Below are 25,136 nucleotides of genomic sequence, written 5' to 3'. Positions count from 1 at the left end.
CGCTGTTAAATCCACAACGCTTTAGATACATTACATATATTGGCAACATTGTCCCCATTGGGGCTCACAATCTAGGTTCCCTATGAGTATGTTTTTGGAGTGTGGGAGGAAACCGGAGTACCTGGAGGAAACCTACGCAAAGACGGGGAGAACATACAAACTCCTTGCAGATGGTGTCCTTGGTGGGATTTGAACCCAGGACCCCAGCGCTGCAAGACTGCAGTGCTAACCACTGAGCCACCGTGCTGCCCAGATGCAAGCTAGAACACTATGTGAACATGGCCTAACATGCTTCTAATCAATACAGACAGGGAAAGCAAACAATATAATTGTGATAGCATTGTAACTATGCTAGGACAATGGACAGGCTGCTGGCTTTATCTCTTAAGACCCATATTCTATGTACAAATGTATGTAGCTATACATACCCAAATACTGTACATAACTTCTTTTTTTTTAAAAAAAAAAAATAATGTTTTTACAATGTATGAAATGGGGTTGGCGCTTCTAAGTATTTAAGTTTGGCGCACGATAGGGTATTACAATATGTGGATACTTAAAGGGGTTATCCGGCTTATTGACTTATTCTTGTCATTACACTATTGGGCAACATTGGGGCAGGTAAGTAGATAGCAGGGCAGGTAGATAGTTACTGTCAGCCCCTCTCTCCCAGCAAAGAGCGGTCATGGGACCACTTCTGCCGGGATTTTGCCGCTTCCTGTGATGTCACGACGACAGGGCAGGCGCTTATGCTCACCTTGTCGACGGGCATCCCAGCCAATGTCCTGTATCCACCCTGTTGGGCGGGTACATGGCGCCTGAGTCCCCGCCTCCTCCCTACATTCCATAGTGCAGGGGTCTAGCTGCCTGAACGCTTCATGCAGCCCCCATGCTGCAGGCAGTGGCCCCCTTGCTGAACGCTGCCTGTGCTGGGGCCGTGCAGTCAGCGCTGTATATCAGATGACTGATTCACTGGCGCTGCGCAGATGGGAGCGCTGTATACAGCTATGATCAGCTGCCGGCCAATCAAAGGCCAGCAGCAGATCACTGCAGTAGCTGTATACAGATATAAAACAGACAAGAAAAACAGCCAAAATCCAATAAAATATATATTCCTTTATTAATAATGTAATTAAAACAGCAATTTATATGCAAGGTTAATGATGACAGGAGAGACCCACAACACAGTACAATTATGTATAAAAATAAATAAGAAATGTAATTACATGAAGAGGCCACCAGATGGCAGCAAGAGCCCAAAGCAGGCGAGCACACATGAAAATCAAGATAGCCACCTGGGGTAAATCCACAATGCCAAGTCAAAGTTGGACTATATAAAAGTGCAATGTGCAAGCAAACAAATGTAAATACATTGAATTAGATGGATATACCTGAAGCCATGTGGACCGTGTATAGGGAGCCTCCAACCCACCCTACACGTGTTTCGGCGTACCTTCGTCAGGGTTCCACATTCAACACATTCCCCTGACGAAGGTACGCCGAAACACGTGTAGGGTGGGTTGGAGGCTCCCTATACACGGTCCACATGGCTTCAGGTATATCCATCTGATTCTAATTCAATGTATTTACATTTGTTTGCTTGCACATTGCACTTTTATATAGTCCAACTTTGACTTAGCATTGTGGATTTACCCCAGGTGGCTATCTTGATGCTCTTTGCATGTGACCTCACATGGAACTGTCTGCCATAGTACTACTAATTATAGTGCACTTTTTCACTATTATACACGTTATTATTACTGTTGTGCACTTTATGTATAATTTATAGCATTTGCACTTTATATATATATTTATTTATTCTGTGGCATTTTTTCATGTGTGCTCGGCTGCTTTGGGCTCTTGCTGCCATCTGGTGGCCTCTTCATGTAATTACATTTCTTATTTATTTTTATACATAATTGTACTGTGTTGTGGGTCCCTCCTGTCATCATTAACCTTGCATATAAATTGCTGTTTTAATTACATTATTAATAAAGGAATATATATTTTATTGCATTTTGGCTGTTTTTCTTGTCGGTTTTATATTTATATGAATAGCCTATTTATTGGAGTAGGGGTGTATTTAATATATTTATATAGTGATAGTTTTTTAAATACACTATATTATACCCCCCACCTTGGCATTAATCTGTTTAGCTGTATACAGAGCTCAGTTCTGCAGAGCGCCCGGGAATCTGTCATCTGATATAAAGCGCTGTAGGCTCCGGCCCCTGATGCTGCTTGTGGCGTGCAGGCCCCTTGCTGATCGCGGCCCCTGCAGGGGACTGTGTAGTCAGCGCTTTACAACAGATGACAGATTCATGGGCGCTCTGCAGAGTCGAACTCTGTATACAGTTATGATCAGCGGCTGACCAAACAGAGGCCACTGGAGAAGCTGCACAGAGAGCGCGTCCCTGCACAGCGCCTGGAAATCAGTCATCTGACAAACCGCTGTCAGCAGTGGCCTCTGCACCAGAAGCGATCAGCAAGCAGGGGGCTGCGGCCGCAAAAGGCAGGAAACGGCACTGAGGGAACGAGGACAGGTGAGAAGGATGTGTGTTTGGTTTATTTTTTTTGTGTGAAGAATTGCAGATTAGGGGGCAATTCTACAAGACAGAGCATTGCTACAAGAAGAGGAGCCCAAGGGGACATTACTACAGGATGGGCACAAGGATGTGGCATATTACTAAATTATGGGGACAGGGATGGGCACAAGCATGGGGCACATTACTATAGTATGGGGACAGGGATGGGCACATTACTACATTATATATGTGGTGGATGTGAGGTGATTGTGCTGTCACAGATTTGAGAAGCAGGATTACTGCTCTGTACTACCATTGATTGGAAATACAGAGTAGTGATATCTCATCTGTGACAGCACAATCACCTCACATCCACCGCACATATAATGTAGTAATGTGCCCATCTTTGCTGGAGCGATGAGAGGTCAGTTCTGAGCAGAATACTGACAGCCAATGAGTGTGCAGAGGGCGGGGCTGGACAGTGAGGCCAGGTGGTGCCAGCTCTGACTGTGTCGTTTGGTATGAGGAAGATGTCATGTTAGGTTGAGCTGCAGGTAAACAAAGTGTGTGCAGAGAATAAAGGGATCATTCAAGAGGAACAAACGTTTGAAAACAAAAAAAACTAAATAAAAATGTAGGGGTGTTTTATATGACAATACAGCACAGATTAGCTTATGTTTTGGGAGTTTATGTCGGACAACTCCTTTAATTAGATTGTATACTCGTGCTATCGTGCTATAAATAGAGAGCTTAAAATGTCCACTCAAATATCACAATGCCATACTTTACATACCCCTGTTGAAGACCACCAACTGAAAATAGAAGCATACGCACTAGAAAATCGCTGACAATAGCTTTTAGCTGGGTGTACGTACTTACAGATTACTGAATTAAGAAAGCAAAAAAGTAACAGCTTATCTGGAAAGATATCTATAGATACATAAATATTTATCATTTTACAATTATCCGGTGCTTTGCTGAGCAGAGACCGCAGCATCCTTGTCCAATAGTTTTACTTTGATAAAACAGATACCCTTCTCACCCTAACTGCTGAATCCCGCTCTTCAAAGTGCACAAAAGCATAATCCTTCAGTTTCTTCACCCGCTCCAACTTTCCAAACACTGAAAAGCTTTTTTCTAGAATCTCCTCTGTTACTGTAGAAGACAAGTTCCTAACAAAAAGTACTTTAACCTAAAATGCCAAAAAAAGAGAAAAAACTCAAGGGGATTAATTCAGATAAATAATTATGAATCACCAACACCATTTATGACCCCTTCACATGCCGTCAATTTTCCGTTTTTTCCTCCCTTTCTTCCAAAAGACATTTTTATTTTTTCATCAATATTGCCATATGAGGGCTTGTGTTTTGCTAAACAAATTGTACTGTTGAATAAACGTGAAGATGTGAACAGCTCACCAGACTGTTGTATGAGGGTGCGGTGCCCGGAAGCATGACCGGCAGTCAGGTGGAACTAGAGAAAAAAGTGAAGGAAAATCCAGCATCCGCATATAAAATTAATCATGACGTCATGATTAAGAACAGGTTAACTGTTTGAAACGTGTAGGACGGACTATCTAGTCTACTTGGAATATTGTCATGGTTTTTTCTAGTTTTTAATTTTTTCAATAAAGCCACGTTTTAATTTTATACGCAGATGCTGTATTTTCCTTCACTTTTTTTTCTCTGTACTTTTGAATGACACCATTTATTTTACTATATAGTGTACAAGAAAATGGGAGAAAAAATTCCAAGTCCTGTGAAATTGCAAAAAAAAAAGTGCAATTACACTATTGTTTTTTCCCATGTACCATATGCTTACTATATGGTAAAACTGATCTGGCATTATGATTCACCAGGTCATTAAAAGTACATAGATACCAAACATCTAGTGATGGCCCTGGTAAAGCTTAGTTCTAACTGTACAATTTGTACTTTCCTGTACAATTTGTTTAGCAAAACACCTATTGTAACTGCATGAATTGCATCTACTTTACTAATCACTTTAAAAATTGCTCACCTTTGCCATTATTTCTGGATCTGGCTCCTCCACTGGATCTGCCCATTCTACAGTTACAACATTGCCCCAAACCTTCACCTTGCCACTCATTAACCTCCGTCTAGCCTGTGCTGCAGTTTTGTGGTCCTCGTATTCCAAAAAACAAAATCCACGGTTCTTTTTCTTATCGTCAGGTTGATGGTACAGAATCACATCCACCAGGCCCTCTAGAGATTACACAATTATAAAAGTGAAAAAAGTTACTAAAAACACGGGAATATACAGCAGCTAGGGCATCAGAGACCCTAAACTGATAGGCCACGTGCCTACAAGTCCAATTAGAGGCAGGCAGTGCATTTCTCTTACATATAATAATATGGCAAGTAATGAAGACTAGAGAGCACTGTACCCTTGGTGCAAATCAGAGTGAATACATTGAAGAATGGACGCTCAATGGCAGTTCTAGCTCATGTCATTTAATGATCGTTTTGGTCCAGATAGGTGAAGCACTCTTGGCATTAAATAATATACCTGTGACTTTACTAAACTCTTCCAGAATATTTTCTTTAGTTTTATTTTTGGGGATGGATCCAACAAAGAGTCTGTTGTTAGCAACAGATATGCACACTCCAATATGTTTCCCAGGGCGTATTTCATAGTTGTCACACTGGGGAAAACAGTTAGAAGAGAAGCAAAATTATAAAAATAATCATATTTCAGTACATAATAATATAATGTGATAATAGAACTAAGCTTAAAAGAATACATGCAATGTGTAAATTGTACCTCAGCCAGTAAATGATAACACAAGTGATGAGCAGCCAAAAAGTGCAGCAGTAGAAGCAGTGGACATACAACACCTGGAGTGAGGGCATGACAGCACCTATATGATATGATCCATGATACTAACCCATTTATGAGCAGTAGTTCACACACTAACATGGAAAAATAAATTCTTATGGGTCCCAGAAACCTTGTGTAATTATAACAGACGAGCAGCCAAACAAATTCTACCTCTTATTTTTAGACGTGCACTGAAAAACTAAAAGGGGTTGTCCAGTATTTCTTAAAGAGGTTGTCCACTACTTTTACATTGAAGGCCTATCCTTAGGATAGATCATCAATGTCTGATCAGCCGCGGTCCGACATCCCACCCCCCGCCGATCAGCTGGTATTGGTGCCAGTGCCAGCAGCAGTTGGCCGTAAATGCTCAGTTCCAGAGCTGTTCTGTCTTCTGATAGTGAGTGACCACGATCGGGTACTGCACATCCACCTCCCACTCAGACCAATAGGAAAAGGATGTGTAGTATCCGGCCGCAGACACTATTAGAAGACTGAGCAGCTCCGAAGAGGAGCATTTCAGTCTTACTGCTAACGCTGCCAGGACCAAGAACAGCTGATCGAAGGGGTAAAAGTAGTGGACAAGCCCTAGAATTTCTGCAATCTGCTGCAGAAAACAAAAGTACATATTTACCTCCTGGACTGGCAGCACTCGTACAATCAGTGTCCTCTCTCCTGGTGGTTATGTGATCAGCTGCAGCCTTCTCTATCCTGGCACACGACCGACGGGAGAGACAGCACAAGAATCATAGGAGTGGCAATCGTCAGAGGTAAATGCAGCCTTTTTATTTTCTGCATCAGACTGCTGCAATGAAAAAAAAAGCAACCGCCCCACGTTAATCTTCACCTCCACTGGACCTGTCGAAGCGTGATTAGATGCGAAACGGTCGTCGTCCGTGAGGGGCCCCGCACCTAGCTCCTCTCCTGCTTTTTACCTTGCACCGATAATTTAATAAAGAAGATTTTTTGGCATACTCCAGAGAGTGCAGTCTCATCTCTTCTATGGACTATATATTGATTTGATTTATAATGAGCTCAAAGGACTAGTGATACAGTAAAAACACTTCTTCCTGTCCTAAAACAAACCGGCAGGGCAATGTGTTCCTTCACACAAACAAGCAGTTGTGAGACCCTGCTGTGTCTATATACTCACAGGAAAATCATTTTAACATATCTAATTATGGAAATTATGTCAAGACCTATTATTGATTAGACTGTACTTTGTGTATTAAGGAAATTGCTGCAGTGTATGCTGCACTATTCTTGTTAAAAAGTGACAAGCCCCAAGTAACTGCCAAAAGAGGCTTCAAATGGCAGTGTGAACAGAGCACTTATTTATTATTTACCAACTTGACAGCCTCCTGTGCTCCATCTTTGTTACAGAAAGTGATAAAGGCATAACCGCGGTTTTGCCCGGAGAGAGGATCCATCATGAGACGAAGATCCCAGATGGGGCCTGCTTTTTCAAAGAGAGGTACTAGCTCATCTTCATACAAGTCTCTGGGTATCTTTCCAACGAACACCTGTTTAACAAAAAAAAAAAAAAATAAATCATGAGCTATTCATAATTTAAAGACTTTATTCACCACCCTAACTCATTTAATTTTTTATTCATCAATCGTGCTTTTATGTGCCACTAAATGTATCCATAGTAATATAAAATCTTTTGTCATGCAGAAAGCATTACTTGGTGCCTGCCAGCTGCAGCTCTGATGTTTACATCAATCTCTTCCTCTCCCCAGGATTACTGTATGCTAATACTACAAGGTCCATCATGCATTGCTGCACCCTGTGAAGCAGCAATTAGCACTAGAGATGAGCGAACCTGAGGGTTCGGGTTCGAAGTTCAAGTGAGTTACAACTACAAACCACTCAAGTGAGCAGCTTGGGTATGAATGATGCTCAGCAATGTACAGTATTTGAACGGCTTGCACTGGAGGTAAAATCACCAAGATCTGATTTAGTGTGCAAACACAAAAACCTTACCACCCTCACCCGGAAGTGTTCAGTTTATGGCTGGCTGAATGTGCGCGGAGACATGAACTGCCGAATTACTGACTTCCATTGAGGTTTGGATCAAGCCTGGGTCACAAATCGAACCTTAGCTAAGGTTCGAATGTACCCAGCGAACCGAACCTCCAAAAAGGTTCGCTCATCTCTACTTAGCACGCCCCCTCCATTCTCCATCCTGAACTGCTGAATATATTGGGAGATACCAAGTGTCAGCGCAGCCCAGGTTAGGTACCAGCCCATCCTGCAATTGCCAAATGGCCAGTACAGCCCTGTCACTGTATATGTTCTGCAAATTTCAGTACTTTTCAGCTGTCCATGACATGGATTGGATTACCTAAACCCTTTACTTTTGAAATGCAGATCGCAGCAGTGCTGTTACTGCAGAATGAAACTGTCAATTCACCTTGGTGAGACAGTGAGGCAGAATAATTGTGTTTCACGCCAAAACGCTCACACCCACTATCAAGAGGCCAGTGACAACTTCCTTTCGTTTTGTCTGATTTTTCTATTGGAAAAGGAAGTGTCAGACATAACAGAGGAGGAAGAAGAATCTGCATAACAATCCACTGCTATGTGATCCCTGCTGAGATGCGTTGATAGAAGTTATACATTCAATACACAAATACTACAAAAGGTATTGTTTAGAAGAACTAGGAGATATAGTTAGTGGTGAAAAAGTAGTGGAACACCTCTTTAAGGAGGTATCTTTTTGTGAAAGACATTTTTTTTATTTAAGTACATTTTACTCCTGTTCTTGTGCAAATAGAAGGACAAAAGAAAACTATTCAGGCATTTTTCTTTATTTTATTTTTATTATGTTCACAGCACAAAATTAATAAAATGTTCTCTTGTGGTCTAAGTTATAAGTACAACAATACCAATTAGGTGTAGGTTTTTTTTTTCCATTTATATATTTTTTATATTAAAAAGGAAAAAAAAAGTTTTAATAGCCCAATTGGTGGACTTAACCTTGTGATCACTTTAATAATTCACTGCAATATTTTTGTATTGAAGTACATTATACCTATCAATGTTACCTGGCAGATTTTTAGGTAACGTCCAGCTGTTATGGCAACTCATTAGCCCATATCAAATACCACAATTTAAGAAATTCTTTTTTCTGTTTTGTTAATATTATCCTATACATAGAAAATGTACATGAGAAACTTGTGCCAGTACAAAATCTGACAGACCTCTGTTCCAATGCCCGGCTGTGCACACGAGGAAACAGATTCTGGAGGTGGTCCACCATATTTTCTTTGCCCCGTTGTTACATCCAAACTGTAGCCAGTTCTTTCCAGTAATGCCTAAAAACAAATAAAAATTATACTGCAGCTTAAAGGGGAATTCCAGTTAAAACAAAATTATCACCTATCCACTAACCAGATGGGTCTAAACCAGGGGTCTCAAACTCGGCTGGGTGTATGGGCCGCACAGAGGAAAAAAATAATTTGGGGGGCCACATTCTTTGCGGGACAAAGTGACTTTTTTTGGTACCATATATATATTTTTTACACACCTTTGGATCACTGATTTTCAACATTTTTCACTTTTTTATTATAACAAATGTGCACATTCTTTGGTTAAATATATAAAAAAAAAAAAAAAAAAAAAAAAAAAAATTTTGATGGTAAAAAAAAAGTCATGTTTTATTTTTTTTTTTTTTTACATTTTATCCCTTTCTTGTAACTAATAGTCTTACAATTATCCCTATATAGAAATTTTGGCCAACATCTTTTAGTAATGTTCCCCATCCCATAGTAATGACCCCAGCCTTGTCCCTATTCTATAGTAATGTCCCCATCCAATAGTATTATGCCCATCCTTGTAATGTCCCCATCTTTTAGTAATGTCCCAAGCCTTGTCCCCATCCTATAGTCATGTGCCCACCTTGTCCCCATCCTATAGACATGTGCCCACCTTGTCCCCATCCTATAGACATGTGCCCACCTTGTCCCCATCCTATAGACATGTGCCCACCTTGTCCCCATCCTATAGACATGTGCCCACCTTGTCCCCATCCTATAGACATGTGCCCACCTTGTCCCCATCCTATAGACATGTGCCCACCTTGTCCCCATCCTATAGACATGTGCCCACCTTGTTCCTATTCTATAGTAAGGTGCCCACCTTGTCCCTATTCTATAGTAATGTCCCCATCCTGTAGTAATGGGTGGTGGGGGCAGTGGCGGCGGCCTGTGAAAGGGGGCGCTATAATTTACCGATCGCGCTCGGCTTCCACCCACGGACGCTGGAGTGAAGCTGAGGGAGCGGTCTCCAGCCCCATATCCACAGTGATTGGAGAGACCGGCCTTGTGACCGATCTCTCCAATCAGAGCTGGGGGCGGGTGAAAGAGATCACCCAGCTCCAGCCAATGATCAGTGCTACAGCTGCACTGATCAGGGCTGGATTTCAATGTTACAGCCATTTTCAATGGTTGAAACATTACGGTGGCTGTGATTGGCTGTGCAGCATTCGTCAGCCAATCACAGCCTCCGTAGTTCCAGGGAGGAGACACCACCCCTCGTGAGGCTCCCTCCTCCACGAATCTAAGGTATATTTGCTATTTGCAATGCAAACAGCGATCGTAGCCACCAGGGCTGCGATTTCACCATGACTTACTGGGTATGTCATGGGTCCTTAAGTACCAGGGAGCCATGACATACCCAGTACGTCATAGGTCGCTAAGGGGTTAATGTGCCGTCCTTCACATACACAAAAAATAAAAAACCACCATTCTTCTCACCTGTCCCGCATTCCCTCGGCTCCTCACCTCTGCTTCTCGCTGTCTGCAGGCCGTGCCCCGGTGACTGCCCCTGGCAGCGATTTATGTTAGATGAGTGTTTTGCCGGCGGTGCGCGCACACAGTCCTTGCCTCAGAGCGTAGCGCCGGCAAAACACTCATCTAACAAAGTGCAGACAATGGCTGCACGAAGCAGCCTGACGGGCCGCATACAGCCATGTTTGAGACTCCTGGTCTAAACACTGAGTCCACCACTTGTCAAAAACAACTTGTGTCCCCCATTTGCAGAACGGTGGCATTTTTTTCCCCCTTTATAATGTGTCTCAGCACTAACAGGCGTGGCTACCTATCTGCCTGCTGTGCCGAGCACCTATCTCTGCCGGCACAGTGTGGTCACAGACCGCTCCTGCCAGCAATTCAGCGGCTTCCACTGATGTCACCGACAGAGCAGCGGCTTCTTTTCCACTTTGCTCTGTTGACGGGGCGTGATTGCCAACATCATGCTGACTGATGGGGCTCCCTACTGCCTAAGACCCTGTGCACACTGGAAAACGGAATTTTCTTAAGAAAATTCTGCAGGGTCTGAAAGATTACCGCACCCGCGCTAAAAAACCGCGGCAAACCGCACCCAAAAACCACATGCGGTTTGCTGCAGTTTTAGCGCGGTATTGTTCGCGGTATTGCCGCTTGCGGGTTGATACATGTGTTTTAATGCATTCAATGCAATAAAGCACATTGAAAGAAAAAAAAAAGTCATTTCCTTCTAAGATAGATAGTAGATAGATAAATAGATAATTAGACAGATAGAAGAATAGATAGATAGACAGAGGGATAGATAGAGGACAGATCAATCGACACGCTGCATTTCTCCAGAGCGGTAGTGTGTTCACATTACCAGCCGTGAGAAATGACCTGTGGTTACCTCTGCAGGCTCGTTACGAGGCTGCATTCAGTGCAATGTCAGTCGCAGCTGGATGCAAGGGACGTGGGACATCGCTGTAGATTACGCCGGAGCTGTGTGTTTGGGATGGGTTAATAAAAGGGTGAAACAGGGGCTTTTTTGTGTTTTATTTAAAATAAAGGATTTTTTGGTGTGTGTGTTTATTCAGTTTACTTACGGGTTGATCATGAAAGCTGTCTCATAGACGCTGCCATGATCAAGCCTGGACTTAGTGTCAGCGATGCGCTGCCATTAACTCATTATTACCTGGATTGCCACCGAATCACGGCAATCTGGAAGAGCCAGGACACTCTGGGACGGTCACATAATGGATGCAACAGTCCCGGGGCAGCGGCGGGCTGATATTCTCGGCTGCGGGAGGGGGGGAGGGGGCATTAACCCTGGCCCTCGCCCTCCCCAGCCTGAGAATACCAGGCCGCCGCTGTGTGTTTACCTCGGCTGGACGGTAAAAATACGGCGGAGCCCACGTGTTTTTTGTTTTTCCTATATGTCCGTTTGATGTGGATTCTATATGTCTGTGTCTGTGTGTGAGTGAGTTGTGTGTGTTCTATGTCTGTGTCTGTGTGATGTGTGTGTGTTTACTCTCTGCTCCGCTTCCTCTTCCTGTCCAGTGTTGAACATTATGTCCCAAAAACGCAAAAAACGCAGTGAACCGCACAGAATTTGCTGCCTGCGTTATTCCCTGCGGGATTTCACGATTACATTGCAGTCAATGGAGTGAAATGCCGCAGCGACGTGCGGAAAAGAAGTGACATGCAATTGTTTTTGCTGCGGGAATCCCGCAGCAAAACATGCAGCTGTCAAAATCTGCATAGTGCGCACAGCATTTTTTCTTCCCATAGGTTTTGCTGGTGAATCACTGCAGAGATGTTATGAACATAACATGCAGCGAAACATGCAGCAAAACCGCAGGAAATCCGCTGCAAAAACCGGCAAGTGCACATAGGGCCTAAGGGTCCCGTTACACGTAGCGACGTTCCAGCGATCCCGACAACGATACAACCTGGTCAGCATTCCTGGTACATCGCTACATGGTCGCTAGTGAGCTGTCAAACAGGCAGATTCAATTAGCGATGCAGCAACGATACGGCGATCCGTATAACGACCTCGGCGGTCGCTGGGACGCTGTCACCCAGGTGTGCCAATGAGGTCGCTCATAGTTGTTATGGCGTCAAACACAACGATGCATGCTGCCCAGCAGGACACCAACAATCAAAAAAATGATTCAGGACATTCAGGTACGATCGGTGATAGCAGCGACCGCCCCCCTGCTGCGTTATGTGTCACACGTCTAGCAAGATTGCTAGCGACGTCGCTGTTGCGTCACAAAACCTGGGACATTTCAGCGATCTCGCTAACGACATCGCTATGTGTGACGGGGCCTTAACTGCTGGACCCCAGCTGTCAATCAGCATGACGCCAGCAGTCACGCTCCGTGGACAGAGAATCCCAGCAGAAAAACTGCTCTGGTGACATGGAGCTGAATGACCGGCAGGAACAATCAGAGACCACTCTCAATCGGCGCCTGGTACAATAGGCAGGTGTGGTTGCCTCTGTCTCTGCCTGTTAGTTTTTAGGCACATAGTACAAATAAGAAATCCTGAATAACCCCTTTACATTTCATAACAAATTACCGAATTATGCGGTTTCATAAATGATCAAATTTAGAACTATAATTGCAAAGTACAAAAAAAATATGAGAAAAAAACATGGTGGCCGCCACTGCCACAATGAAGACAAGGAAGGAAGGTGTAGAAAGATAAATTATTAAACACAGCAACTCATTTAAAAATCAATCTAATTTCTTCCTCAGGCTAGATTTAGAACTAAAGGACACACCTTATTATATGAGGCACCTCATGTTCAGATAGCAGAGAATTAAACCTTTCCTGCTGGTGTAAGCAAGTGGAAGGATACATCTCACTAAGGTGAATGTACTAGGGTAGAATAGGGAGGTAACTGATTTATAATTAGCACTTCTCTGCAGCAGACGCATTATGTACACTCTACAGTACACACATACATACAAGCTGACTGATCATGAATGGTCAGACTGTGCAGCATCCTTGGTCCTGGTAGACTCGAACAGACTGATCAGAATGGGGCAGGAGGAGAGACGCTCAGATCTCCCAGTGATTACGCTCCATCACAGAAAGAGCAAACAAGAGCAATGCTTTTTCTAAAAGTGGATTATAGTCCAAAATAAACACACACACACATACATACATACTATAATTATATATATATATATATATATATATATATATATATATATATATATATATATATATATATATATATATATATATATATATATATATAATTGCCTTATTCTGTCTGTCTGTCTGTGTCATGCTCCAAAAATGTGTCCTTACGGTGACACAAAGCTGATTGGCCGCTGGGCTCGCCATGGCCCCGCCCCCCCCACACGGATTGGCCTCTCACCCCGGCTCTCTGCAGGCCCCGCCCCCCTCACGCAATGCACGCTCGCTCCGGCCCAACTGACACGGAGCTCCGACTCCCAGGTGAGTACACACACACACACATCAGATCACACTCACTCTCACACACACCTCACACATAACATCCACACACTCACAACATCCTGGGATATCGCTTGCTTCTACACCGGCTCCGTCACGATCCCAGCAGCGCCAGACATAACCTTGCGATGGTGGGATCTTGACGGAGCCCGTGAACGCTGGTAACCATTATACACATCGGGTAACTAAGGTCCCTTAGTTACCCGATGTGTATCATAGTTACCAGTGTACACCGGCTCCCGGTACACATGTCCAGGGAGCCGGCATTATACTCCTCTCCCCCCAGGACTACTCCTCCTATTACAGTCCTCCTATTATACTCCTCTCTGAGTATAATAGGAGAACTATTATAGCATGGGGGATGTAGCACGATGGGGAGTGCGCAGCATGGGGGATGTAGCACGATGGGGAGTGCGCAGCATGGGGGATGTAGCACGATGGGGAGTGCGCAGCATGGGGGATGTAGCACGATGGGGAGTGCGCAGCATGGGGGATGTAGCACGATGGGGAGGTGCGCAGCATGGGGGATGTAGCACGATGGGGAGGTGCGCAGCATGGGGGATGTAGCACGATGGGGAGTGCGCAGCATGGCGGATGGAGCACGATGGGGAGTGCGCAGCATGGGGGATGGAGCACGATGGGGAGTGCGCAGCATGGGGGATGTAGCACGATGGGGAGTGCGCAGCATGGCGGATGTAGCACGATGGCGGGTGCGCAGCATGGCGGATGGAGCACGATGGCGGGTGCGCAGCATGGGGGATGTAGCACGATGGGGAGTGCGCAGCATGGGGGATGTAGCACGATGGGGGATGTAGCACGATGGGGGATGTAGCACGATGGGGGATGTAGCACGATGGGGGGTGCGCAGCATGGGGGATGTAGCACAATGGGGAGTGCGCAGCATGTGGGATGTAGCACGATGGGGGGTGCGCAGCATGGGGGATGTAGCACGATGGGGGGTGCGCAGCATGGGGGATGGAGCAGGATGTGGAGTGCGCAGCATGGAGGATGGAGCAGGATGGGGAGTGCGCAGCATGGGGGATAGAGCACGAGGGGGGGTGCGCAGCATGGGGGATAGAGCACAATGGGGAATGCGCAGCATAGGGGATGGGGCATGATGGGGGGTGCGCAGCATGGGGGATGGAGCACGATGGGAGGTGCACACCTCCCCCCAACACACACACACACACACACAGGGAACCACAAACACCGCCATACACAGACACCCACACACACAGACAACGCTGCACACACACAACACCCAACACACAAACACCGCGGCATACATAAATCTACGCACATACCGCACAACACACACATTGCACAAAACATACCTCCCCCCAAAACACACCACACCCACACAAACCGTGCAACACACACACACACACAACGCGGCAGACACACAGCGCTCCACAAACAACGCAACACACATACAACACCGCTCTCACCCCCCGCCACACCCAGACAACACCCAGAACATGTACAGCGCCCTACACAAACACTTGGTAACTACACACAACAACATCCATCTATTATATATATATATATATATATATATATATATATATATATATATATATATATATATATATATATATATATATATATATATATATATATATATATATATATATATATATATATATATATCTATCTATCTATCTATATCTATATCTATATCTATATCTATATATATATCTATATCTATATCTATATCTATAACAAAAATCATACATGAACTACACAATACGTAAATTCTAGAATACCCGATGCGTAGAATCGGGCCACCTTCTAGTCTATATATATAATTGCCTTATTCTGTCTGTCTGTCTGTCATGTTCCAAAATTGTGTCCTTACGGTGACACAAAGCTGATTGGCCGCTGGGCTCGCCATGGCCCCGCCCCCCCACACGGATTGGCCTCTCGCCCCGGCTCTCTGCAGGCCCCGCCCCCCTCACGCAATGCACGCTCGCTCTGGCCCAACTGACACGGCGCTCCGACTCCCAGGTGAGTACACACACACACACATCAGATCACACTCACTCTCACACACACCTCACACATCACATCCACACACTCACAACATCCTGGGATATCGCTTGCTTCTACACCGGCTCCGTCACGATCCCAGCAGCGCCAGACATAACCTTGCGATGCTGGGATCTTGACGGAGCCCGTGAACGCTGGTAACCATTATACACATCGGGTAACTAAGGTCCCTTAGTTACCCGATGTGTATCATAGTTACATGTGTACACCGGCTCCGTCACGATCCCAGCAGCGCCAGACATAACTTTGCGATGCTGGGATCTTGACGGAGCCCATGAACACTGGTAACCATTATACACATCGGGTAACTAAGGTCCCTTAGTTACCCGATGTGTATCATAGTCACCAGTGTACACCGGCTCCCGGTACACATGTGCAGGGAGCCGGCATTATACTCCTCTCCCCCCAGGACTACTCCTCCTATTACAGTCCTCCTATTATACTCCTCTCTGAGTATAATAGGAGAACTATTATAGCATGGGGGATGTAGCACGATGGGGGGTGCACAGCATGGGGGATGTAGCACGATGGGGAGTGCGCAGCATGGGGGATGTAGCACGATGGGGAGTGCGCAGCATGGGGGATGTAGCACGATGGCGAGTGCGCAGCATGGCGGATGTAGTACGATGGGGAGTGCGCAGCATGGCGGATGTAGCACGATGGGGAGTGCGCAGCATGGCGGATGTAGCACGATGGGGAGTGCGCAGCATGGCGGATGTAGCACGATGGGGAGTGCGCAGCATGGCGGATGGAGCACGATGGGGAGTGCGCAGCATGGCGGATGGAGCACGATGGCGGGTGCGCAGCATAGGGGATGGAGCACGATGGGGAGTGCGCAGCATGGGGGATGGAGCACGATGGGGGATGTAGCACGATGGGGGGTGCGCAGCATGGGGGATGTAGTACGATGGGGAGTGCGCAGCATGGGGGATGTAGCACGATGGGGAGTGCGCAGCATGGGGGATGTAGCACGATGGGGGGTGCGCAGCATGGGGGATGTAGCACGATGGGGGGTGCGCAGTATGGGGGATGTAGCACGATGGGGAGTGCGCAGCATGGAGGATGGAGCACGATGGGGAGTGCGCAGCATGGGGGATGGAGCACGATGGGGGGTGCGCAGCATAGGGGATGGGGCATGATGGGGGGTGCGCAGCATGGGGGATGGAGCACGATGGGAGGTGCACACCTCCCCCCAACACACATACACAGGGAGCCACAAACACCGCCATACACAGACACCCACACACAGACAACGCTGCACACACACAACACCCAACGCACACACACAACACCCAACACACAAACACCGCGGCATACATAAATATATGCACATACCGCACAACACACACATTGCACAAAACATAGCTCCCCCAAAACACACCACACCCACACACACAGCGCTCCACAAACAACGCAACACACATACAACACCGCTCTCACCCCCCGCCACACCCAGAACATGTACAGCGCCCTACACAAACACTTGGTAACTACACACAACATCTATCTCTATATATATATCAAAAATCACATATACATACACACACATATTATATACATATTATATACACACACACACACACTATACATATAAACACTATATATACACTATATACAAATGATGCCTAAAAATTGTTCCTTTTTTATTGCAGATCAATGATTAGCTGCAATGGCCAGGTGACTAATGCAAAAGACGTCATCACTTCCAGTAACGGCAGGGAATTCACAGGGTAAGTAATCATTTCTTGGATTCTAAAATTAGCCCTATAGTAGGGAATGCTAAGACCCAGAAAGACACTTCAGACACTATATACATTAAACGTTTTATAACATTTCCAATACACTATGGCTGAGATTATCAAAATATGCAATGTTAGGCAGATTGATCGCACATAGCAAGCAAGAAATCGCAAAAAAAAGAAAGATTTGTCACCAAATTTCACGCTACTAATTGTATATCCTGAGATGATCCTGGATCTCTTAGAACTAAATATGCTGGTGTTCATAACTTTAATGAACACGTTAAAATGGCTGCATTATTATTTATAAATAAAAGAGCAGTTTATGAATTCAGCAAAAACATTAATGAGTCCGAATATATTCAGGAAATAGTCAATCCCCACCCAGCTTGACAAAAACTGCAGCTTGTACTGAGCATTGTAAGATTTCACCAGTAAGAAGGAGGGACTCTGAGGGGCTGTCAAAGCTAGGTGAAGACAATCAAAAGCGGATCCCTGGCACAAGACGTCCATAGAAAAATTCAGAAGTGTAGATAAAACTTCACATTTATTTTAAAATTAAAAAGAGTAAGACATAACTCCTCCGATCAACACGTTTCAAACGTGATCGTCCTTAGTCGTGATCATGACTAAGGACGATCACGTCTGAAACGTGTTGATCGGAGGAGTTATGTCTTAGGCTGCTTTCACACCTCCGGTTTCTGCAATGCGGCACACTCCGGCACTTTGCAGGAAAATCGCAACCGGGTTTTTTTTGCTGCCGGTTGCGTTTTTTCTGCATAGACTTTAATTAGTGCCGCAAGGCCTTGCGTTCCATCCGTTTTTTGCCGCATGCGGCAGATTTAGCCGATGCGGCGGCCTAGCACGTTTTTTCGTGCGGCAAAAAAAAAAACGCATCGCGCCGCATTCGGCCGATGCGGCGCATTTTTCAATGCATGCCTATGGCGGCCGGATGCGGCAAAAACCGCATCCGGCCGCCGCATGCGGTTTTTGCCACTGCGCATGCTCAGTAGCATGCCGCAAGCGGCAAAAACCGGACGGGCCGCATGGGAAAAACTTATGCAAAGGATGCGGTGTTTTCACCGCATCCGTTGCATGGCTTGCACAGCCGGATTGAGCCGCAGAGCTCAAGCCGGATGTGTGAAAGCAGCCTTACTCTTTTTAATTTTAAAATAAATGTGAAGTTTTATCTACACTTCTGAATTTTTCTATGGACGTCTTGTGTCGGGGATCCGCCTTTGTTTGATTGTCTTCAGCCTTCCCTATCCAGCAAGCACCGTCCGGATTCTCCTCGTGGAATGTACCCTGTGATGGTGAGCTGAAACACACTTTTTCTAATAAGGCTAGGTGGGCAGAGACTGAATCTAAAGGGGCTTTGTCAATAATAAACTTCAAACTAAGGCTTGCGGTGACTGCAAAATAAGGATAAAAAGATAAAACAAAAACAAAACAAAAAAAGCAAAAAACATTTGTCTACCAGACCCTCATCACTCCTTTATACTTCTGCTGTTGTCCCCACCAGTCTCATGTTTTAGGGTGCGGGGCACCTTAGGTGACTACTTCAGTGGTCATAACCCTAAAAATAAAAAAAAAAAAAAAATACCCCCCTGGAACTCTCTTCTGATAGAATGTCATCGATGACTCACCCACCAACAACCAGGCTGCAGGAGGGAAAAAAGCACTACAATAGCTACAATTAAAAACTTAAATAAATGATAGATTTATATAGCCATAGATTTACAAACCAAGTACAGTATTGTTGCAGTAAAGACACTGACACATGGTTGCTTATTCAGTGAACTACTGTTCTTTTTCAGACTGTTAGGCCATGTGCGCACGTTACGTACTGTCCCTGCAGAAATTTCTGCAGCGATTTGAACAGCACACGTGCGCTTCAAATCGCTGCAGAAACAGTCCGCAATGAAAAAAAAAAAAAAAAAGCCGATTTCATGCGCTCTGACTGCAGCCCCTCCCATAGACCGAGCAGGAGCTGCATGCAGAGTGCAGGAAAGAAGTGACATGTCACTTCTTAGAACGCGCGCTTCGGGCAGCAGCCAAAGCACTGCGCTCTAATACGCCACGTGCGCATGGCTCCTGCATAATCTTCATAGACGTGTCTATCAGCATACCTAAAAAGGTGATGCGCTGATGAGAAATGAGGGATGACTTGTTGAAGTTGAAAAGCCACCCTAGCCTTGACAGCGTGTCTAGGCAAATCTGCACGCTTTCTGAGCAAACTTGAAGAGAGCTCCCTTTGACAAGAAGGTCGTCCAAATAGGGAACGACCAGGATGCCTCTGGGGTGTAAAATGGACATGACGACCTCCATGACCTTTGTGAAGACCCGAGGCGCAGTGGCCAGCCCAAAGGGGAGGGCCCTGAATTGGAAATGACGGTGTCCTACAGCAAAGCGAAGGAACCGTTGATGAGAGACACATATGGGAATGTGTAAGTAAGCATCTTGAACGTCTATGGAAGCTAGGAATTCTCCAGGCTCCATGGCGGCTAGTATTGCTCTCAATGATTCCATTCGGAAAGTTTGAATCCATACGAATTTGTTCAGCCGTTTGAGGTCCAAGATAGGGCGGACAGAGCCATTTTTTTTTGGGAATGACAAAAAGGTTTGAATAGAAACCTTTGCCGCGCTGTTCCAGGGGCACTGGAATGATAACATTTGCTTTCTGTAAAGAGGCTATGGCCTGAAATAAGGCCTGGCTTTGCGTTTTGGACTTTGGAAGATGAGAAGGCAGAAACCTGTTGGCCGGCAGGGAATGGAAAATCGATCTTGTAACCTGAGGTGACGATTTCTCGAACCCAAGCATCGTGAGTGTGGTCTAGCCAGATATCCCGAAAAAGCAGAAGCCGCCCTCCAACAGGAGGGATACCTGGCGTCATGCTGAGGGGGCCTGTACAGAGCGAGGTCCTTTCGGTTTAGGTTGCTTGGAGTGGGAACGCCAAGAAGAGCACCTTGAGGGACCGGATCCTCAATCTGAGCGTTGGGACGATCCTTGGGCTGATGGTTTTTGGGGGGCAGGCCGAAAGGACTGCCTGCGCCAAGGAGATTTTTTAAAATTCCTGGATACAGGCCGCTTTTGAGGTAGAATGGTACTTTTACTACCCGTCGACTCAGATATAAGTTTGTCCAGGGATTCTCCAAACAGACGCAGGCCATGGAAGGGGAGTGTGGACAGGGATTTCTTGGAGGCACTGTCCGCATTCCATATTTTTAGCCAAAGGACTCTGCGGGCAAAGACAGCACTGGCCGCTGATAGGGCTGACAAACTAGCTGCATCTAGGGAGCCGTGAAGAAAATAATTAGAGGCTAGAGAGAAGAAATCAAGGATCTCAAAAGCCGCCGGGGGAATATTACAAGAGCGAAGCATCCTGCGTAGGTTCTTGCTCCACACCCCATAGCTCTTGCAACCCATGTTAAGGCAAACAGGGGCGAAGAGAGGAGCCCGAAGCCTGGAAAATAGATTTCACCGCAGCATCAACTGTGCGGTCAGACGAGTCCTTGAGAGACGCGTTGTCTGAAACAGACATGACCGTGTGTTTAGCCAGTCTGGATACTGGCGGATCCACAACGAGGGGTACTGACCAGGGCTTAACCATTTCAGAGGGAAAGGGATAAGCGAATGAAGAGAAGGGTTTTTTTATTAAACCTTCTATCAGGGTGATCCCACCGTTTAGATATAATTTGCCGAAAAACCGGATCCTGAGCAAAGGATTTAGGAGGCTTCTTGGCCCGCTTGATTGCCGACTGAGAAGTCGGGTCAGGAGGCTGATCAGAGATCGACAGAGTGATTGACAGCCGAAATTAGTGTGTCTTCTATATGCCTAGACTCAGAAAGGACATCTGAATCAGAGACAGAGTCAGAGTCTTGGGAATCGCGACTACTAAAAGTCACAGAGCCCGGGTCAGACTGACCATTGTCTGAGTATGAAGAGGCGTAGAGGTCGCAATGGCGCCTTTTTGAAACAGCCTTTTTACGTTCTGGGGAAGAGGGACCAGACGAAGCAGGCGGGCTCCTCTGAGGGAGCTGAGCCGTAGGAAGGCTGTGGGAGCCTGAGGACGGCTGGGATATCTGAGCAGCAAGGTCATCTAACCTTTTAGACATTAGTAGAGCCCATGCAGGCATTACGTCATCAGACGGGGGTGCTGCCTGGCCGGTGGCCGGAGCAGAATCCAGAGACTGCACGGCATCCTGGTCCGGCAACGGGGTCTGTTGTGACACGGTAGAAGGGGCATCGCAGCCCCGGCATAGTGGATAGCTTCGGCCATTAGAAAACGAGCGTCCGCATGTCAGCAATAGAGTCCTACAGCCCTATAGGGGTAGAGTTATATGAGTGAGGAGCCACTAGCAGTATTATTAAGTGACTGCTATGCAGAGCCGGTATATACCGTAGCAAAATGGCATATACTGTCAAACAGCCAGCATATACCTGCAGGCAGAGCCAATATATACCGCTAGTAGCTGATATACACCGCTAGCCAGCAGACACACACCGCTAGAGAGACAGCGATATACCGCTGAGCAGAGCAGTATATAGTGCTGCAGAAGTGCAGAGCCAAGGAGGCGATCTCACCCGAGTCTGCTCCCCACGGGGAAAATGACGTCCAGTGTTCCTGGCAGCCTGGAGGAGAGAGACGGCCCCCGGAGGCTGATTGGTCTCAGGGCTGGGACTAAGTGTGATGGCCAATCGGAAAGGAGCTGCTCCTGAGTGAGGGAGCGGCTTCCAGAGCAGTGAGGGGGCGTTGCTACAATGCAGGCCGAAGCCGGGGGCTAAATTAATGATGCTCCCCGGGATCACAGCCTGCATTGCCCCACCGGCGCCGTTCCAGGCGGCGGTTTGGATGCACGGGACAGATGACTCGTCGTCTCCCTACCTGCTCCTGGCTCCGTCTGAAGACGCATCTGTGATAGATGTGGGGAACTAAGGGACACATCTTCGGCTCAAGGCTGAATCAGGTCCTCGGCTCTGCTAGCCCTCTGGAGCTACCTTGGTGTGAGGTGCTTCCAGGGAGCCTGGAGGGGTACGCAGACCTGACCACTTGGGCGCGAGGGAAGACTGACGGCTTGTGCACGCCAGGTTTCCTCTGCCCATACACGGGGGGAACGGGGGTGGCAAGGCACCCTGGTATTTTCCCTATCAAAAATAGAATGAATAAGAAAAAGAAAACAAAATAAAAAGTAAAAATAAAAACAAAATAAGCTGGCCTGAGGCACCTCTGGTGGAGCTCAGTCCAGACATGTCAGCCTCCCTGCTAACACTAGAAAAAACTGACCTAGTTTCCTGCCTAGCTAGGGTATATGCTGTGGGGGGAGGAGCTAACACTTTTGCAAATCTAGTGTCACGCCTCCCTGGAGACATCATAATACCAACTGTCTGTGTCCCCCAATAAAAAGGCGAGAAAGGAAATACAGATCTACACTTTAAAAATCTGAAATCTTGCAGTTTGCACATTGACTGCGGAGGTTGACTCCTGTTCTGTAGAAATTGCCTCTCTAAAGTCATCTCATTATTTTCACCTTGCAGTTATAATGACAGGCAATACCTATACTACCGTACTACAGGATAAAGGCACCTTTACACACTGCAACATCGCTAGCGATATCGCTGTAACGTCACCGGTTTTGTGACATAGAGACCTCCCCAGCGACACATTGCAGTTTTTGACACGTATCAGAGACCTGGCCCCCGCTGTGAGGTCGCTGATCACTACAAGTTGTTCAGGACCACTTTGGTTTTTTGTTTCCCGCTGCGCAGCATGTATCGGTGTTTTTGACACCGTTACAACGACATTGTTAGCGACCCAGCCCATAGGCGTGCTAGCGCTCCTTTTCCAGCGAGGTCGTGCTGCAGGTCCGTATCGCTGCTGCGTCGTTGGCCAGATGTCTGTTTGACAGCTCACCAGCGACTGTTAGAGACTTTCCAGCGATCACGGTCAGGTCGAGATCGCTGGTGGGATCGCTAGAAAGTCTCAGTGTGTAAAGGGGCCTTCAGGTTTTATCCAACAGCACAGGTAAATACGGACATCACACGTACGGCATCCGTATATCAGGAAAAAAAAAAACAGATGTTACTGAACAAAAAAAAAACTGTGTAAAAGATGTGCAGAGATAGGATACATATAACTGTAATAGATGGAATAAATAGATGATGAAGAGAGAGAGATTGCTTGTACAGCTGTTTAGCAGAAATAATAAGTTAAGAAGGAAAAAAAAAAAAATATGACGTGGGGACCCCCTAATTTCAATGTCCAGGCTGGAACTCTCAGCTGTCAGCTTTACCTTGGCTGGTTTTGAAAAAGAGGTGATACCACACTTTTTTTTTTTTTAAAAAAAAATCAAACAGCTTAGGGTCTCCCCCATTTTTTAACACCTTAACGACCCATGACGTACTGGGTACGTCATGGATCGTGTGCCGGTAAGCCCCGCCCCCTGCCGCCGGCAGGCGGCCGCGATCCGCGCACATATCAGCTGTTATCAATAGCTGACATGTGTGCCTGCTAGCCGCGGTTGGAATCGCTTCCACCCACGGCCATTAACCCCTTACATTTCGCTGCCAAAATCTGGCAGCGATATGTATATGGGCGCCGCCATGACAGTGACTTACCCCGCCCCCACCGGAAGTCACGTGACATGATCACGTGACTTTCGGCGGTTGCCATGGTAGCACAGGGTCATGTGATGACACCTGTAGCTAACATGACTCACTTCCTCTCAATGCCGGAATACAGCCGGCATTGAAAGTGAAGCAGCAAATCTGCAGTTCTCAGCTCTGTAGCTGAGATCTGCAGATAGTGCAAAGCGATCGGATTGCTGATCGCTATAGCCCCCTAGGGGGACTAGTAAAATAAAAAAATAAAAAAGTAAAAAAAAAAGTTTTAAAAAATTAAAAAAAAAATAAAACCTAAAAGTTCAAATCACCCCCCTTTCTCCCCATTGAAAATTAAAGGGTTAAAAAAAAATAAAAAATATACACATTTGGTATCGCCACGTTCAGAAATGCCCGATCAAAATATAAAATCAATGAATCTGATCAGTAAACGGCGTAGCAGCAAAAAAAATTCCAAACGCCAAAATTACGTTTTTTGGTCGTTGCAAAATTTGTGCAAAATGCAATAACAGGCGATCAAAACGTAGCATCTGCGCAAAAATGGTACCGTTAAAAACGTCAGGTCGAGACGCAAAAAATAAGCCATCGCTGAGCCATAGATCCCAAAAAATGAGAACACTACGGGTTTTGGAAAATGGCGCAAAACGTGCGCCATGTTTTTTGGACAAGCTTGTGAATTTTTTTAACCCCTTAGATACAAGTAAACCTATACATGTTTGGTGTCTACAAACTCGCACCGACCTCAGGCATCACATAGATACCTCAGTTTTACCATATAGTGAACACCGTGAATAAAATATCCCAAAAACTATTGTACGATCACACTTTTTTTTGCAATTTTTCCGCACTTGGAATTTTTTTGCCGTTTTCCAGTACACTATATGGTAAAACTCATGGTTTCATTTAAAAGTACAACTTGTCCCGCAAAAAACAAGCCCTCATATGGCAAGATTGATGGAAAAATAAAAAAGTTACGCCTCTCGGAAGAAGGAGAGCAAAAAACAAAAAAACGCAAAAACGGGAAGTGCCCTGGGGCTGAAGGGGTTAAACACCAGCCAAGGTACAGCATACAACTGGGGGCAGAGGTTATTGGGGTGGGAAGGG

At 45.9% G+C, this 25,136-nt stretch overlaps 1 protein-coding gene across 4 annotated transcripts in view; it reads right to left on the bottom strand.

The window, feature by feature from the left end:
• Positions 1 to 25,136, bottom strand: part of HNRNPR (heterogeneous nuclear ribonucleoprotein R) — a 180,727-nt gene that overhangs the window by 97,584 nt on the left and 58,007 nt on the right. For all 4 annotated transcript variants that reach the window (XR_012750491.1, XR_012750492.1, XR_012750493.1 and 1 more), the window contains exons 3-7: positions 8,570 to 8,683; positions 6,710 to 6,886; positions 5,055 to 5,190; positions 4,545 to 4,750; positions 3,568 to 3,717 (exon numbers count right to left, since the gene is read on the bottom strand). Coding sequence is in view for 1 of the 4 variants with exons in the window: in XM_075336005.1 (XP_075192120.1) it covers positions 3,568 to 3,717; positions 4,545 to 4,750; positions 5,055 to 5,190; positions 6,710 to 6,886; positions 8,570 to 8,683 (783 nt within the window). In the remaining 3 variants the exon portion in view is untranslated. The remainder of the gene's footprint in view (positions 1 to 3,567; positions 3,718 to 4,544; positions 4,751 to 5,054; positions 5,191 to 6,709; positions 6,887 to 8,569; positions 8,684 to 25,136) is intronic.

The sequence above is a fragment of the Anomaloglossus baeobatrachus genome, chromosome 2 (genome assembly GCF_048569485.1).
Source record: "Anomaloglossus baeobatrachus isolate aAnoBae1 chromosome 2, aAnoBae1.hap1, whole genome shotgun sequence".
NCBI lineage: Eukaryota > Metazoa > Chordata > Amphibia > Anura > Aromobatidae > Anomaloglossus > Anomaloglossus baeobatrachus.
Note: the sequence above shows the minus strand (reverse complement) of the source record. Positions and strands in the feature narration are given on the sequence as shown.